The sequence below is a fragment of the Cystoisospora suis genome (genome assembly GCF_002600585.1).
Source record: "Cystoisospora suis strain Wien I chromosome Unknown contig_2019, whole genome shotgun sequence".
NCBI lineage: Eukaryota > Apicomplexa > Conoidasida > Eucoccidiorida > Sarcocystidae > Cystoisospora > Cystoisospora suis.
Window position 1 is genome coordinate 58,596 of NW_027154818.1, and position 15,853 is coordinate 74,448.

General features: G+C 53.4%; 3 protein-coding genes across 3 annotated transcripts; all 3 read left to right on the forward strand.

The window, feature by feature from the left end:
* Positions 1 to 1,072: 1,072 nt before the first annotated feature.
* Positions 1,073 to 1,724, forward strand: CSUI_004365 (microneme protein; the record flags this gene model as incomplete). The annotated part of the gene is made up of 3 exons (XM_068064557.1): positions 1,073 to 1,270; positions 1,413 to 1,494; positions 1,588 to 1,724. Coding segments are annotated over 3 exons (417 nt in total), but the record flags the coding sequence as incomplete, so codon positions are not given.
* Positions 1,725 to 4,975: 3,251 nt separating this feature from the next.
* CSUI_004366 (microneme protein) lies at positions 4,976 to 6,928 on the forward strand (the record flags this gene model as incomplete). The annotated part of the gene is made up of 5 exons (XM_068064558.1): positions 4,976 to 5,563; positions 5,662 to 5,743; positions 5,839 to 6,407; positions 6,537 to 6,615; positions 6,711 to 6,928. The coding sequence occupies exons 1-5, from the start codon at positions 5,456 to 5,458 to the stop codon at positions 6,926 to 6,928; spliced, it is 1,056 nt and encodes a 351-aa protein (XP_067923476.1). The 5' UTR covers positions 4,976 to 5,455.
* A 1,414-nt stretch (positions 6,929 to 8,342) lies between these two features.
* On the forward strand, positions 8,343 to 15,546 carry CSUI_004367 (protein tyrosine phosphatase; the record flags this gene model as incomplete). The annotated part of the gene is made up of 2 exons (XM_068064559.1): positions 8,343 to 11,725; positions 12,615 to 15,546. A coding segment is annotated over exon 2 (2,214 nt), but the record flags the coding sequence as incomplete, so codon positions are not given.
* Between the last annotated feature and the right edge of the window lie 307 nt (positions 15,547 to 15,853).

Here is a 15,853-nt window from a genome sequence, read left to right on the forward strand (position 1 = left end):
GGATCCATGCAGCTGCTGTCCTGGTCCTGCCGCCACGCTACCGTGAACTTAGCCTGAAGAACGATCCAACCCCAGGCAGGTACGCTTAGGGGCCATAAAGTGTCTGCTGCATGGACCTTTGAAACTCCGAAATCGTGGCAGTACTGGCCGTCGTCACCCGCGGTCGTGTGCGGGCTGCATCGACGTGTCTCCCTGGTCTGTCCCCCTGCGCCGCTGGCTGACCAAGAGTTGGACGCCAGCCACTTTCAAAAAAAGATACGGGACCACTAAGTGTTTTTTCTCATTGCAGGAAAATTTCTTAGGTCTAAGGTGGTTCTGTGTTCAGATTACGAAGTTTCGGAAGTCTAGAGGGGGCGACCCGGGTGCGGCTCTGAACAGTTGTGTCTACGTGTGTCTCTGTCACAGTGATACATAATGTCGCGGGCTTTCAGCTTCGGCTCTACGTCTCCCTTCGCCTTGATCAGTAGCGCATTGTTCTTTATGCTTGTGGCTGTAGGAGGATGGCCCTCTCAGGAAACGTTCTCTGTTGCGGCAGTTCCCGCGGCTCCGTCGGTGCGTTCGGGCACGCCAGTCGACTCGATCGGGTCACCTGTTACGGCGTCCAGGGGACACGAGGACAGCGAGATCCACTTTGTGCCCACTGAGTTGCCCGCGGACGAGCACAATGAGCTTCCAGTGTCGGAGGGGGCCAGTGGCAACCCTGGTCTCTCACCAGGCGCCGATGCTGAAAGCCGTCGTAAGCCTTGCCTGTCAGTGTCAGAGATGTCACGCCCAACAGACTTGGGGGCGTGAGGAGCGGCGCGAAGCCGTGGCGCATCTCCGTGTGCACTGCCGAGTGTGTGTGCGTTCAGCAACAGTATCCCTCTTGCAGCAAGAAGTGGATTCCTACTGCAGAAAACAGTTTCGTAAACTCTGTTACACAGATCAGAAGAACTTCTGCACTGAAGATCCGGTGGTGGGCCGGTACGGACCAGGCCCCGGGGGGGAACCCGAGAGTTGGCGTTGCTACATCGGGGCGCAACTGGGTCGAACTAAGAGGGAGGTGGGCTGTGTAGACGACTGCGGGAATATAATGAAGTGCCTGGGGGCGACAGATGCCTCGACGACTGAAAATGCCGCTGTGCCGGACCTGAAAGAATGGATCCGCCGAAGAAAAGGGACAGTCTGTCCGGCGTATCAGCAGGCGGCGGACGCGCTTTGTAACTTCAAGGAGCATGGCACAGCGGCGAGATACGACCATCACCTTGAACGGTGGATGTGCATACAACTGGTAGGCTGGCCTCGGTACTGTATGCGGAGACCATGTGAACCGTAGCTGCTTCTACGTTGCCGGCTTCTGAAGCTATCGCCCTGTGGGTCAGCCGCTCAGCTGGTCAGTTGGGAGCGCTTGACGGTATTTATTTGTGACTCAGGAGGACATGGCTTTCGACAGTCACAGCTACTGTGCCGACAACTGCGGAGGCCCCAAACCATGTGTCGGCGGAATCCCCTCAGGTAAAGACTGCAAACAACTTGCGTCCTACGGAGGCCAAAACGCCTCAATCTACCACGCTAATGAGAGCGCGTGTTCTTTTTGTCGGGTTTCAGGAGAGATTCCCAAGTACACGGTGTACATCGTTCAACACCCTGACATGGCTGCTGCCTTCGAGGCAGTACAACCATGTGAGGACGCTGGAGATATCTGTGTCGCAACAGACATAAACCCACCACAGTGTCTACGACATGGTGAGACAGTAGCTCTGCAACAGCTCACGGCTCAACAGAAAGCGATGGACAAAGCCTGTCAAGAGGCGATGGATGCGGCCTGTAGGGACGGGACACAGCAAGAACACTGTTACGGACTGTGGCTGGCCCGTCACGATATCGGGTCCGAGGCGGAGGAAGCGCCAGCTTGGAGGTGTTACCCTGAGGCAGAGCTCGTTTTCGGGAGATTGTCCAAGTGCATCGACGGCTGTGGCAATCTCATCCTATGTCGGGGTGCACCGGCACGGGTGACCCACAACAGCACCGAACTCTCGGGACTGAAGAAGATCGCAGCGGATCCAAGTTATTGCTCGTCCTACCAGAAGGCCGGTAACGCGTTTTGTCAGAAGAAGCATGGTGCTCACTCGGTGGCTCGACAGAACTGCAACACGAAGAAATGGATGTGCTTCGACAGCGTAAGTTGGGAACCAGAACTACGACGCAGCTGAACCGCTGCGCCGTTCTGTTCAGGAGGACCACTGCAGTGAAGCTGGGACAACCGAAGTGTTTTGAGCAACTGTCGAGACTAGGTCTCTGAAGCAATCTAGCGGGCAGTGGGAGCATGCAGACCTCGAGCGAAGCAGCTGTGCGTGCGCTATGTCCATGCAGATGGATATACCGTCCGAAGGATGGGTAGGCTGTGCAGGACATTGTGGAGAGATCGTCTTCTGCCCGAGCACTGGCGCGGCAGGTAAATGCTGAACACTTAGTGGCTCGGTCGCGCAGTAAGAGTAGCGGTTCACGAGGTAGCTCAGGGGATCAGAGGGAGAGCAGCGATCTATCCAGCGTCAACGTGTGCGGTAGGGCCGCGCGGGGGAAACTATGTAGTCCACTGCGTCACAAATCCATCAGCTCCGAGGGGGGCCAGCATGCGGCCGAGCCTGCCGAGCTGAGCTCGTTGGCATCAGCCAACAAGCGGTCCGACGTGCGCGTGCAACCGAAGAGAGTGTAACAGTTTAGACCGGCCATTGCGGATGTGTCCTCTCTGCGCCCACCCGCCCGTCAGGTTCGCTGGTTCCTGAAGGTGAAGAAGCGGGGCTTGAGGAGACCATTCTGGCGGTACCAGAGCCGTGCCCGATTGGAGAAGAGTGTGACGCGACAGCGCAGGCACCACCGTACTGCTCTGTTTCAAGACCAAACCCGAAGAGAGCAATGCAGACGCCAGAGAGAGAGCACTGAATGGAACTAACAGGGCGGAACCAATGCTATCCAGTTCTTTGTAGTTCTCTCCGCCGCTCCGACGTCGGGAGGTGCCGCTTTTATTGTACAGGCGATTCAGCCAGTGCAGGCACCATAGCGAAACCTGCTGTGCCGAGAGGGTTCAGTTCGAGTTTTCTTTTCGATAGTTTTGTATTTCGAGGGTATAGAAAGTTGGGGCAGGTGTAGGGCGCCGTGCTCTATGGCCCCCCCCTTGGTAAGAGCGTGGGATAGTGCGGGTCGGTTTTCGAGAAAGGTGACTACTTGTGAACGCACGAGGATCGTAGCGATCCTGAACTTCCGTGTACCAGGTGTCTCGTCTGCAAAAACTAACGAGGCGCGGAGGCGCTTTGACGAGCTAATCTCCAGAGGAGAAAGAGTTTTGCCGGGACCAGTTAGCTCTTCGGAGGAGGTGCTTTGAGGAAAGGCAGGCGACGTGGCGGGAAGATACACGTCGAGCTAGGTAGTAGCTTTTAGGAGTGTGCTTGTTGAGCGGGCGTATTCGTTTGGAGACGTTACACGCGCTGCTGGTCGTGTCACGCGTGACTGGTGCGTAGCACGGCGGCAAATCTGACGGTCCAGCGTCAGGCCCTCACGTTTAGAACACAGGATGGCCCCAGACGTCCAGATTCAACAAAAACTCGTTCTGAGGGTGTCCCAGTCGGCGCCCCTGACGCTCTGTCACCATTGCCGTCCTCAGTTCCCTTAGTGGAAGGGGGTGGCTCTCTCTCTCTCTCTGGTCACTTGGATAGCGAACGACGCTGGGCGAGGGGACGCTACGTGAGGTCTTTTGGACTGCTTCAGTAGGAAACCATTTTCTCGTGGAGGACGGTGGTGAAGCCCCGCCTCCCTTTTGGTTCAGAAACCGTGAGTCTCAGCGGCGCCGTGGTTCTTCCGCTACGAGTTCGTTGTCGTCCGGTACACGCTCGTGCGTCGGATTCTCCCTGGCCCCGATGGCCCGGCAAAACCGAGATACGTCCGAAGAGGTTGTCATCGGTGCTCCACCACACTGTGGCAATCTTCCTGGCAGTCCGGCGCTTTTTTCTTACGGCCTACAGTCAGCCCCTGCGTCCGACAGGGCTGGCTTTTCTAACGGCAATGCATGCTGCGCACTTCCATTGCGTCTATAACTATCGACGCGGGACTGTCTCTGACACAAACAGGTATCCTAGACATGCTGTACTGGCCGGGTAGAGACACGAGCGACCAGTAGGTGTCGAGAACGATCAAACTCAATAGTGTCGCGCTCTCCAAGAGCTCTCGCGCGCGGCTGAGGAAGTGACCGCCTTGGTCATTTCTACGTACTTTTTCAACTGGTGGCGTTCCTTCTCATTGTTGAAATTTTGTGTGCTGCTTCCCGCCGGTGGTAACCGACAGCGCGTCCGTTCTCAAAGAGAAGCTGTAGCGTGCAGGCGATCGGGGGGGGCGAATGGGTTTGAAGGGCAGGAGGTTCCAAACCTGGTATCTACGTTTTTTGCTGTAAGGTTATGACAGCGACACCACCAAAATGTCGCGAACACAGCGGAGATTCCTGTTTGCCAGCGCGGCCCTGGGCCTGGTTGTGGCCTTCCTACTCGCGCGTTTCCATGTTGTAGCCGAGTTCTCCGAGGAGAGAGAGGGCCGGCACGCTCGACGCCTAAGTTTGAGAGGCGAAAGAGGGACCATTCCTGCTGAGACAGGGAGCACAGCGGCGTCACAAGCAGCTGGTTCACGACGTCAGTCGAGTCGAGCCAGGGGAGACAGCGGCCGCCTTGACCCCTCAGCTCCTGCGCCTGCCCCTGGTGGCGGAACCGTGTCAAGCACACCACCACCGACAACTTCCTTGACTACAGTACCTCCAACATCGACTTCCGTTCCAACTGGCCCGGGACTTCCGGCGAAGTACACTACTACATCTACCAGCACTACCACTAGCAGCACAACGACCAGCAGCAAGACTGTCACTAGCACGACCACCGCGAGCACAACAACCACGACGCCGGCACCGAGTACCCCCAACGGTGAGCACGTGGCGCGAAAGAGACAAGTGCAGAAGAAAATGTTTTATCCTTGTCTACAAAAGAAAGCATTTTTTCCTTCTTTAAAGGCGGCATGAAAGGGTATAGGAGCAGCGAGGGGGTGTGCCAGGTTGGGGCAAGTGTGCCCAGCTGTTACAATGTAAGGTGACTCTACCCCTTCGCATGTGTGTGCGGGTATTTCGTGCGTCTACAGCTGTGTCTAGGTTACAGGAAGACTTGAACGCAAACTGCATGAAGGAGTTCCAGAAGCTCTGTGCAAAAGAAGGCCAGGGCGGTCGATTCTGCGGTGCTTCCGCCGTAGCCAGGTTTGGAAAGGGCCCGGGTGGCAGCGAACCAAGCTGGCGATGCTACGACGCCTCTATCCTGAGAAGCAAGAAGAAGGGTATGCAGTGTGTAGATGAGTGCGGCAACCTGATGAAGTGCGTTGGGGAACACGGAGACAGTACTGTCGCAACTGAGCCACTTCCGGAGTTTTCGGCGTTCGTACACTCGAGGAAATGGACCTACTGCTCGTCCTTCCAGCAGATGCTATGTGTAACTTCAAGAAGACCAATTACGTCGCCCGTTACGACAACGGCCGAAAACGCTGGATGTGCTTCTCGCCGGTACGACACCCATCACAGCCACGAGAGGTCCGCAGGGCGCCGTTGAAGAACGCCGCGTGGAGGTTCCGTGTGCTTTTGTTTATGGGTGGCTTTCGTAGGATGATATTTCAATTGAAGGACAAAGCTTCTGTTCCGATAATTGCGGAGGACCTGTGCAGTGTGCGGGGGGAGTGACCGAAGGTAGGCCAGGCTGCAGGGGGCATTGAAGTACCACTGACCGCGGCCGAGGCAGCTGTAGGCTCGGCGTTTTCTTGTTGTTTTCTGTATCTCCTCAGGCGAGATACCGGCGTACACTGTGTATATTATTCAGCATCCTGATATAGCGGAGGCATTCGCGGCGCTTCACCCGTGCAAGCATCCGGATGAGATTTGCGTCCCTTCGAGTGTGAACCCACCGAAGTGCGTGAAGTCACGTCCGCCTGCTTCCGTACACCGGTTGAGCGATCAGCAGCGCGCTCTGGACAGCTATTGCCAGACTCTGACGGACCAGCTTTGTCGTGAAGGGAAACAAACTAAGAACTGCTACGAGCTCTGGGTGGCCCGAAGGGACGCAAGTCAAGAAGGGGAGCCGCCGGCGTGGGCCTGCTACCCGGCGTCATTCCTGGACTTGTCTGATATGTCAACGTGCTTGGATGGATGCTCTAACCAAGTTCCGTGCGCAGGAGCACCCAAGTCGTTCCCGGACTTCTGCGTCATGCAGCCGGAGCTGAAAGCTATTGCCGAGAATCCAAATTTCTGCTCTCCGTTCCAGAGAGCAGCCAACGAGTACTGCAAGAAGAAACAAGGGGCAGCCTCGGTCGCAAGACGGCATACCAAGTCGGATGACTGGGCTTGCTTTCCGGCTGTAAGTCGTTACGACGTGAAGGGGCCACGTTTGTGAAGAGTTGCCGCAGCACAATGCAGAGGCGTTTGAGTTCGCGGGACCGCAGACGGAATTGCGGTGGGGCCATGGAGTGTGTGTGCCTGCGACCAGGATGAGCTGCCGCCCCCCGGATGGACCGGGTGTGCTGACAACTGCGGTAACTTCAGTTTCTGCACTGGGAGCTTGGCAGGTAAGCGTGCTTTCGAGCAGACGCCAGGAGGCTCCTTCTCATTCGCAATCTTTCATCGAAGGTGTGTCTGCGAGCCCTCTGCTGTGTGCGCACAGAGGTGGTGTCCGCAGCAACGGCACCTGGTGTTCAGCCCGACCCTGGTGTAGCCACTGCGGTGAAGTCGGTCCCAGCACCCTGCCTCGAAGGTGAGGAGTGCACAGCTACAGGACTCAACCCACTGTACTGCTCTCACACAAGGCCAAACCCGCAGCCCAAGCCTCTTCCAAATGCCGTTCTACGTGAGGCTTTAGGGTGTGGTGGTATGCAGCAGTAGGAGCAGAGCACAGAGAGGCCGAAAGCAACGCTGCGGAATCCCGCTCGGACATCAGGGGAGTCCGGTCGTGGGCGAGAGAGGCTGTGATGAGATTGAACTGGCACGTGCTCCACAGCGGGGCGGAGTCTGTGCGGACGATGTGCCGTAGTGACCTCACCGCGCAGTGTCTCGGTGCGCCTGAAAAGGCGCACCTCGTGTGGTGGTCGCCAGGGTGTGTATCCCCGAACATGTACAGTGAAACAGCGGCGTGGGGGTGGTGTTTTATTGTGAACTACATGAAGCAGCGCGTATCCCACGGGTATATCTGTAGACGTACTCTGGACTGAATGCGCAACGAGTAAAGCTCACTAGCACCAGGAGGGCGCTGCTCGGGAAGAGCTCTGGGTAGGTGTTAGGTGAGACACGAGCGAGCACCCGGCTAACTGGGAAAAACAGGAGGCGTGCGCTGGCGACTGCGCAGTCGTAGTCGGCAAACCACACAGTGGACACCGCCCCCTTCGGAGCAGTGAGTGCACCGGCACTGGCGGCTGCCGCCCCACTTCTGAGTCCGCATCTACGGCACAGCTGAATGCACCCGCTCCGGGCGGGAACTTTTCGTAAAAAGGCAAGTCTGCGAAGTTGAAATGGGACTTTTTAGCTGGGCCGTATTCAGCGCCGCAGTCGGAAGGGGGACATTGGCCGCCAATCCCGTGCGTTCAGGCGCGTTCACGAAGGTTGCTATTTTTCGGCAGCGCTCGGCGAGAAGTTGTAATGACTCTGCAGAACGAGTGAAAGGCAGCTTCAAATGCAGTGAAGTAGGCAGACTGAGTCGACTGTTCCGCCTTCAGACGTGTTCGTGATCGCTTGTAGACCGCGTCTCCGCAGACCCCGCGGGGTTGGCCTCTGTTACAAGCTGCAGTGCATGTCCACGCCAGCCAAGTCAGTGAATACCGCTTTGCGCTTATCAACCCTGCCGTCGGAAAAGGGAAGGCTCCGAAACTGGCGAGGAAAAAGCTGGAAGTCGCTCGACGCCTCGAGGGTCGGGGAAGACGTGGGCTCGCCTCCGTACTACGGCTTTTTTGGGGGCGCAGCGGCGCCGCGGTGCTAAATCAAAGCACTTCTGTCGGACTCGCCCTCGCCTCTGTGTGGCAGGAGGGCCGGTTACAGGAAGGTGAGCCCGTGGCTCCAAATTAAAGTGCACGCGGCGCACACTCCATCCGCGGTGACGGAGGAAGTACCATCCCCGGGTATAAGGAAGGAGTGGACGAAGGTCCTTTGCTAGCAGTCCGCGCCTGATCCGGTATCCGCTATCCGGACACAAGCACGATGTTTTTTCTCGGTTCTTTCTGGTACGCCGGCCCGTACTACTGCCAGCACTGCTGTCGGAAGCACCGATTCCGCTGCCACCGGCGTCGCCACCATTGTCATCATCATCACCACTGGCACGGGTGCTGCGGGCGCTGCGATGGCTGCTACCCGTACTATGACTCCTGCTGCTGAAAGCCAAACCCAGCTGCAGGAAAAAGAAAAAGCCAGCTACGGCTTCTCCCCCTAGAAAACAAGAGGGAATGGAATGAAGTTTGTTGGCTTCCCTAACAAGGGAAAGTGCATGCCCAGAGAGAGCTCGACGCGTCAATCGGTGACCCCGCTCGTCTTATATACGATCTGCTGCAACTTTTTCTTGCGCAGGGGCGGGTGTCACACCCGCTGATGATGCATGGACATTGAATCTCAACGAAGTTGCGCGGTGGGTCTGCCGCGTTTTTACAGAACTTGTGGTTGTTCCGCCAGCGTTGCACTTTCGTTTGCCTTTTCTTGCCATCAAGCTTCCCGTTTTCAGTCCCGAGTTTTGAGCAGTTTCGTCTTGCTTGCGATTTGGTTTGTACCCTTCTTCTTTCGTTGCGGGATTGTACTCGCCGGGTTCCCGGAGTACAGAATTCAGGCCGTTCGTTCCGAAGCAGCATCAGGCCCACTCACTTTCTTCTGCCATGGCTCCTGGCGCCAATTGCTAATATGAGAGCGGAAAACTTCGAGACGCAGCCGTTCCTTGCTTCGAACTGACTTGCTAGCTTTCCTGGTGTGTTTGCAGTGCAATTCGTGAGTCGTTTCGTGAGGGTTTCCGGCTGCTCGCCTTCTCTGTCGCGCACTCTGGTGTCCAGGAAGAGCATAGTGGTTCGCGTTGTATTCTTCAAAGGAGCCAGCTGATAGACCGTGACCGTTCTCCTGCCTGCCTTTCTTTTCTTTTTCTTCTTTACTTTTGTGACTGTGTATCCATTCCTTTGGTGCCGTTTTTTCTCGCTAAACTGGTGGGGATTTTGCCCTGGCGTTTTGGCCGCTTTCTCAAGCAGTTCGTCGGGGGCACAGCCTCCTGTGGCATTTCTTTTCTTGGGCTCTTACTGGTTTCTGTTGTCTTCTTTTCCGTTGGCTCGACTCCCGTAGAGCTTCACATTCTCTCCTAAGGGAAGCCGTTCACTTCACGTGACTCTAGAACCGCAGGTTCTCTCGCTTGGTTCCTTACCAGTGTGGGATTGTATTGCCGCGGGCATTTTTTCTTTTCCGGGCTTGGTTTCAAAAGCACTTTGCATCTTTAGTCTTGTGAACTTGTTTTTCGTGAAGTCACTCTCCGGCTCGTTACGGACTCTTTCCCGTGAGTGTTGCATTTTCAGTGTTAGAACATAGGGAATCTTACGCACCTCCCGTGTGGTCACGGGCACGCTTTCTTCCTTATTGCGAGTTCCCTTGTTTTAGCGGTCTCCCCGCTGGTTTTCCCCCCTTCGTTCTTAATGCGTTCGCGTTCTTTTCAGCCCCCCCCTGCGTGTGGCGCGGCTACTGCTGGACGTGGGGTGAGCGGCGCGTTGCTCTCTTTTGAGGTCCCTGGCGAGGTTGTCTACGGAGCTGTTTTTTCCCGTGGCTCTACTATGGCCCACAAGCAGCAGCACACTCAGATCAAGCTGGCCATCCGCGGAAGCGGCGGAGGCGTTCACCGCGATCCTTGATGTGCTTGTCCGAGCAGAGACCAGGTTGTTGGGACATGCGGGGGTAAAAGAATCTCAGCACCATCAAATTCCTTCCTTTTTCGTGTTTCCCACCATCGCAGCTCCCACGCCGTTGCTGTCAAGTTGTCATCCTGGTGTCGGGTTTCTCTCACCCTAGTTTCTTTCGGCCATTGTCGGTCTGAACCCGCCTGTGCAAGAGGGTGTGCGCGCCCCTCGTTGAGTCGACAAGAAGCGGCGCGCGACTTGGTTGTTAGTAGTAGTAGCTCGCTCCTTTTTTTCGATTCTCCTGCCGAGTGACGCATGTGAATTGACGGACAGCACCGGTCCTCTATGTAAATGCATGTCGACTGTCGGGTTGTTTTCTCGGTCTTCCCTGGACTTGAAGCAATCTTCCCTCCTGCCCGGGCCCCTCGGCATCCCCCTCTGCCCCATCCCTGTCGCTGCTCTTAAATAGACGAGAATTTAGCTGCCGTTGAGTCTGTCGAAGAAAGGAGAAATGTGATTGTCCAGGCCTCGCTCAAGTCGGCCCGGGGCGGTGGCGCGACTGTAGCAGCACCAGCAACAGCAACCGTGATCGATCCTCAAACAAGACCTCCCTCAGAGATTAATCAGCTAGATAGAGAGATAGTTAGACCGCCATTTATTAAAGGGGTTAGTTTATTCTTCCTTGATCCTCGCTCGAGCATGGGAGTCGCGTGGGGCCTGACGATGCTGTGTCGCTCTTCCCGCAGCAGCTGCGACGTCTCTCTCACCGGTGTGGTGGGAGACAACCAGCCTTGAAGAAAGAACGAGACAGTTGTCATGCGGTTTGATTTACGAAACAATCAGGTTAAGACATCGAGAGTCAATTGCAATCGAGCACATAGGAAACCAAACATCTCTTTTTACGTCTCTTGACCGTTACTCACAAGAAGGAGACAACAGACGGAAGGGAAAAGGAGTGCTGCGCCTCTTTTTTCCTTCACAGTCGAGGCTGCCGTGGAAGCAGAGGTTTTCAACTAAGGAGTGTACACCTGACAACTCAGGAGAACCTGTGAAGACTCTTCTTTGGACAGAGGGATTGTTCTGTCATCGAAACAAGAGTGAGAGGAGGGAGAGAGACGGAGGGCTGCTCTTCACTGTTAACTTTTGCTGAGTGGAGAGAGTCTGTTCTCGGCTAGGTTGATAATAGTCAATAAGAATAGCGAGCGCATGACTGGCGAGTTGGCGTTGAAGAGGAGGAGGAGGAGGTAACTGAAAAAGCAGGTGCTGCGGTCAGTAGTCAGTCCTCAGGAGAAGGTGGTGGTGATTTGCATTACCACCCAATGATTTTCTGAACTGCATGCGTGGTCATTATCAAAGGCTGCTCTTGCAGCAGCAAAAACGGAGGAAGGCGGTGGTGGTGGTGGTGAGAGGTTGGGTAGGAGGAGGATATTGATGTAGGAGTGGGGTTGTAGTAGTAGTAGGAGGACAAGTGAGACGAACTAGATAGTATGACAAACAGGACGGCGGGAATCGAACTGGGGATTGGCTTGCTATGGATGATTTCTTCAAGAGCATCACCAGCAGGAGTTTGATCGACATTTGTATTGTTACTATGACCATTAATGAGGTTTTTGAAAGAAGACGGAAAACAGTTCGTTCTTGGTGACACCTCTCGTCGTCATCTTCATCCTGATTCTTATAGGCGAACTTCGGTCTCACATCTCCCTTTCTTTCTCTCTACCTCTCCTACTATCAGCAGTTGTGTGTGCCCTTGGCTGATTCAAATAGACGCTTTCTGTCTTGGCTCCCATCTTCTTCCCTCTGTCGAAAAAAATAAAGGCTAGCAGTCTTCAAGCGGGTAAGTCAAACATGTTCACTTTGGTTCTTCTTCATCAAGGGCTGTTGGTGTCTCTCGTTTATGCTTTTCTTTCAGTGAGCTGTGAGCCGTTAGGAACTTCAAATGCCATCACGCGGTAGATATAGGAGAAGTCTCTTGATGGGGTATAGTCTATATCTTGTATAACTGCCTACATCTTTATCTGTCGATGTGTATATATATGTACACCTCTCTATACAGGTCTGTGTGGAGGAGTCTTATACTTATGCTGCGGTGAGTTTGTTGTCTGTCGTTGAGGCTAAGAAGGGGAGGGATAGGCGGGTGGTGCTAGGGTGTATTACAGAGCAAAGAGACGAACATCACGATACATAGACACCCCTCCTCTTGGATTCTTTCAGTTTTCTAAGGTTTGTATCCTAGATATGTATCCAGACCAAGAGGCCTTGGTACATACAGACGGCAGCCTTCTCTTTTCTGTTTGTGTGGAGGATGCTTTGATCCTCATACCGTATGAGAGATGATGTACTATTTCACCGTCGAGGACAAGTGTAGGGCTTTCTCTCTCTGTTGTATTATCTGTCTATCTGTCTATATGGCCGTGTGTCTTCGTCTCTAGATATCCCTGTGTCTGGTTCTTCGTTTGTACCATCTTTTTCTCTCTCTCGCGTTTGCCTTCCCTTCCCCAGCATTCTCATACGGACGATCCGTCTGTCTGTCCGTCTTTCTCTCTCGTTTGTGATGATCTCTGTTATCGCGGAATCTTCTTCTCATTCACACTCTTCTTCGGTTGCCGTCCTTGCTGAGCTTTTGCTAGGTAGATATCTGCGAGAAAGAGACAGATACACATCTCTTTGAGTGACCGATCGATCATCTCTGTATCAATCTCTGTATGTATCTATCTACCTCTCAGGTACCATCTTCTTCTTAGATAGGCAAGAAAGTTGTTGATGGAGAAAGGGGTGGGTGCAAAGCTACTAGACAGAGTGCCTACCTTATCATCCGGCAGGACATAGGAGAGAGAATAAAGAGAAAAAGGAAGGGACAGAGGTGTGGTCTTTGAGGGGCTTATAAGAAGGGCTAATCTCTTTCTTTCCCCTCCTTCAGTCGTCGTAGTGGGTATGATTTCGGCATTATTCTTGTTCTGCTGACCATCATTCCAAGTTCTCTATCTATTTTTCTTTTTCTTATCATCGCATTCAGGGGGGAGCATGCGTATGTTCTTCTTCTTCTAAGGGAGTTTGCTGGTGTCTCTTCTTCATTTACCTCAGGTGTATGTATGTACACCACACCGTCTTTAGCGTGATTGGGGTTGGCAACATACTGCGGCAGTCTATCATCATCTCTCTTGTGGATCAGCGGACAAGAGCTGAAATTGAGATTGCAGAAGAAATCTGAAGCGGGGCGTAGAAGAGAGAATGTTTTGATTCAGACTTCTTCTCTCTTTCTTTCTCTCTCTCTCTTGTTTCTCCGGGAGTTGTTCTCTTCATCATAATAGTAGTAGATCGAGCCGTTCTTCTTTTTTTCTCTTCCTCCTCCGTGTGGGGCTACTACGACCATAACATCGGCGCCTTCTTCTTGTCGTTCTTCTATTTCTTTGCGAGTGTGGAAGTTGAGAGAGAGTGGGGAAAATGAGCGCTGTCCTTTCAGCTGTTGGGATCCCCCGTCCTAATCATCCCAATAGCGGCGTCCTCTTATCATCATTGGATTCTTTCATTTGTGAAGAAGAACAACAACAAGAGCCATCTCAGCATCATCTTCATCCGGCGACTTTTCCGTCGTCTTCAGTCTCTTCACCGACTCTCTTGAACACGTCAAGCCCCTTTCCAGGCCTTTCCAATTCCCACCCCCAGCTTCGAAGCGAGAAGAAGAGCAAGTCGGGGGGTAGAACAGGTGTTGTCACATTTCACGAGGAGACGAACCTGTTGTCGTCGCCATCACGGGGCCAAACACTCATTTCTCTCAGTGAGAGGACGTCTGAGAGAGACAGTCTCGGTAACCACCGACAAGGAAGAGAAGAAATCCACTTGAAGAAGAACAAGAGCAAGAGCCGCGGCGGCCGCGGCGGTGCTGGTGAAGAAGAAAGAAGAAAAGATCTCTCTACGTGGGATTCTTCAACAGAAGAAGAAGAAGCCAAAATAGCGGCAGGGAGGTGTGTTGAAGCAGGTAGCGGAGGAGGAGATAGCGATTGCAGTACCCGGAGCTGTAAGAGTGTCGAGGTGTTTCTAGGAGTGAAGCACGGGGGAGAAGAAGAAGAGGGGCGTTTTGTACCCCGGGCTCTCTTGGTTTCAAGTCAAGAAGTTGAAGTAGGTGGTGTGAGAGGGAAGGAGGAGAAAGTAGATCGCTGTGTGAGAGAAGAACAAAAAGAAAAGAAGAAGTATCTTGGAGTAGGGAAGTCGTCATCAGGGGCGAAGAGTTCCAGTGGCAAAGAAGAGGAGGATAGAAAGGCGAGCCTGTCCACCCAGTCTCTCGAATCAAGGACCCCGGCTGTAGAAGAAGACAAGAAAGAAGAGGGCACCAAGAAAAAGAAGAAGGAGAAATCTTCGGTAGACGAAGAAGAGATATTGTGTGGAAAGTTGTCAGCAGAAGACAAAGAGAAACAGAGGACATCGTCATATGAGAAGTCGAGCAGCCAGAAGACAACCAAGAATCGCAGTCTCGAATCAGATCTTCAATTACGGCATTCTTCTCGTGCAGAAGGAAAGATTGAGAAATCTTCAACACCCTCGCCTTTGACAGGGAAAGTACAAGGGGAGAGTCACCATCTTTCTCAGCCCCCTAAACAGAAGAAGGAAGCTTCAACAACAAGAGCCTTCAAATCGGCGGAATCGCTAGTCGACGTTCATTCCACTATCCCACCTTCAGGAGGAGGCACTTCGAATCATACTAAGACAGTGAAGGGAGATTCTATTTCGTCAGCTGAGCCTCGTAGGAGCAGTAGTATCAGTAAAAGTCGTCCCTATCTTTCTTCTTCTTCTTCAGCAGTAGCCGTAGGAGAGATCGGCAACTCTCCATTAGGAAAGAAAAGTCTTCGTGTCTGTACTTCCATTGAAGCGAAATCTCCCCAATCTCTCAAGTCGAAGCAGGGGTCGCCGTCCTACAGCGCCTCTTCTCATTATAGCCATACTCCTGGAAGTGTTAACTCTCAACAGAGTTCCAGTACATACCATCATAGTAGCTTACAACAGACCAAGTCATCTTCTCACCTTTCAGCCAAGGGACTCTCTGCGTCTTCCTCTTCAGTTGCCTCCACCCACGGCAGTCCCTATCTAGGAGGAGGAGTAGGGGGAGGAGGATTTGTCGTGGTGGCATCACAGCTATCTTCATCTACACTTGCTTCTTCTTCTTCCTCTTCACCCGGGGGAGGAACAGGAAGAACATCATCAGGAGGGACAGTTAAAGGTGGTAGTGCGTCTTCCTCATCTTTAGCGTCAGTCATGGCACCAACAGTTATGAATACACCGACAAGAATCGAATCAGGACGTCAGAGGTTTCTGATTCTTGATGCCCCGAGCCATGAGAATTTAGCGGCTTATATAGCAGAGATGAAGGCTTTTGAAGTGACAGATCTTGTACGTACATGTGAGCCGACGTATGACGAAGCAGTTGTCCATGCAGCTGGAATACAAACACATGAACTCATTTTCCCTGATGGCGAAGCACCTCCTGACGATGTGATCGATGAATGGCTAGATCTATGTGATGCCGTGTCTCAACGTAAAGGGGCCATCGCAGTTCATTGTGTCGCCGGATTAGGCCGAGCTCCTGTACTTGTAGCGATTGCTCTCATTGAGAAAGGCATGGACCCCATGGATGCTATCATGTTCATCAGAGATAGAAGAAAAGGTAAGACAAAAGGAAAAGAGTGATGGTAGATAGACAGAGGCAGGCATGGATCCATATCACTGGAGAGAGGTGGACTTCTTGCATGCATAGTGACGAGTAGTAGGAGTTGTTCTTACCTGGGAGGGGAGAGGAGGTTGTTTCAGAAGATAGACAGAGAGGAACAATGGGAGTGGTTCATCGATGCATGCGTTGTAGTTCTGAAGAAGACTAGGCGAGAGGTCATAGCTGCAAGTTAGGGGGGAAGTACTGGTCGGTGATGTTCCTGCAAGATATTTACCGTCCTTTTCAAGCTTTCTTTCCACAGCC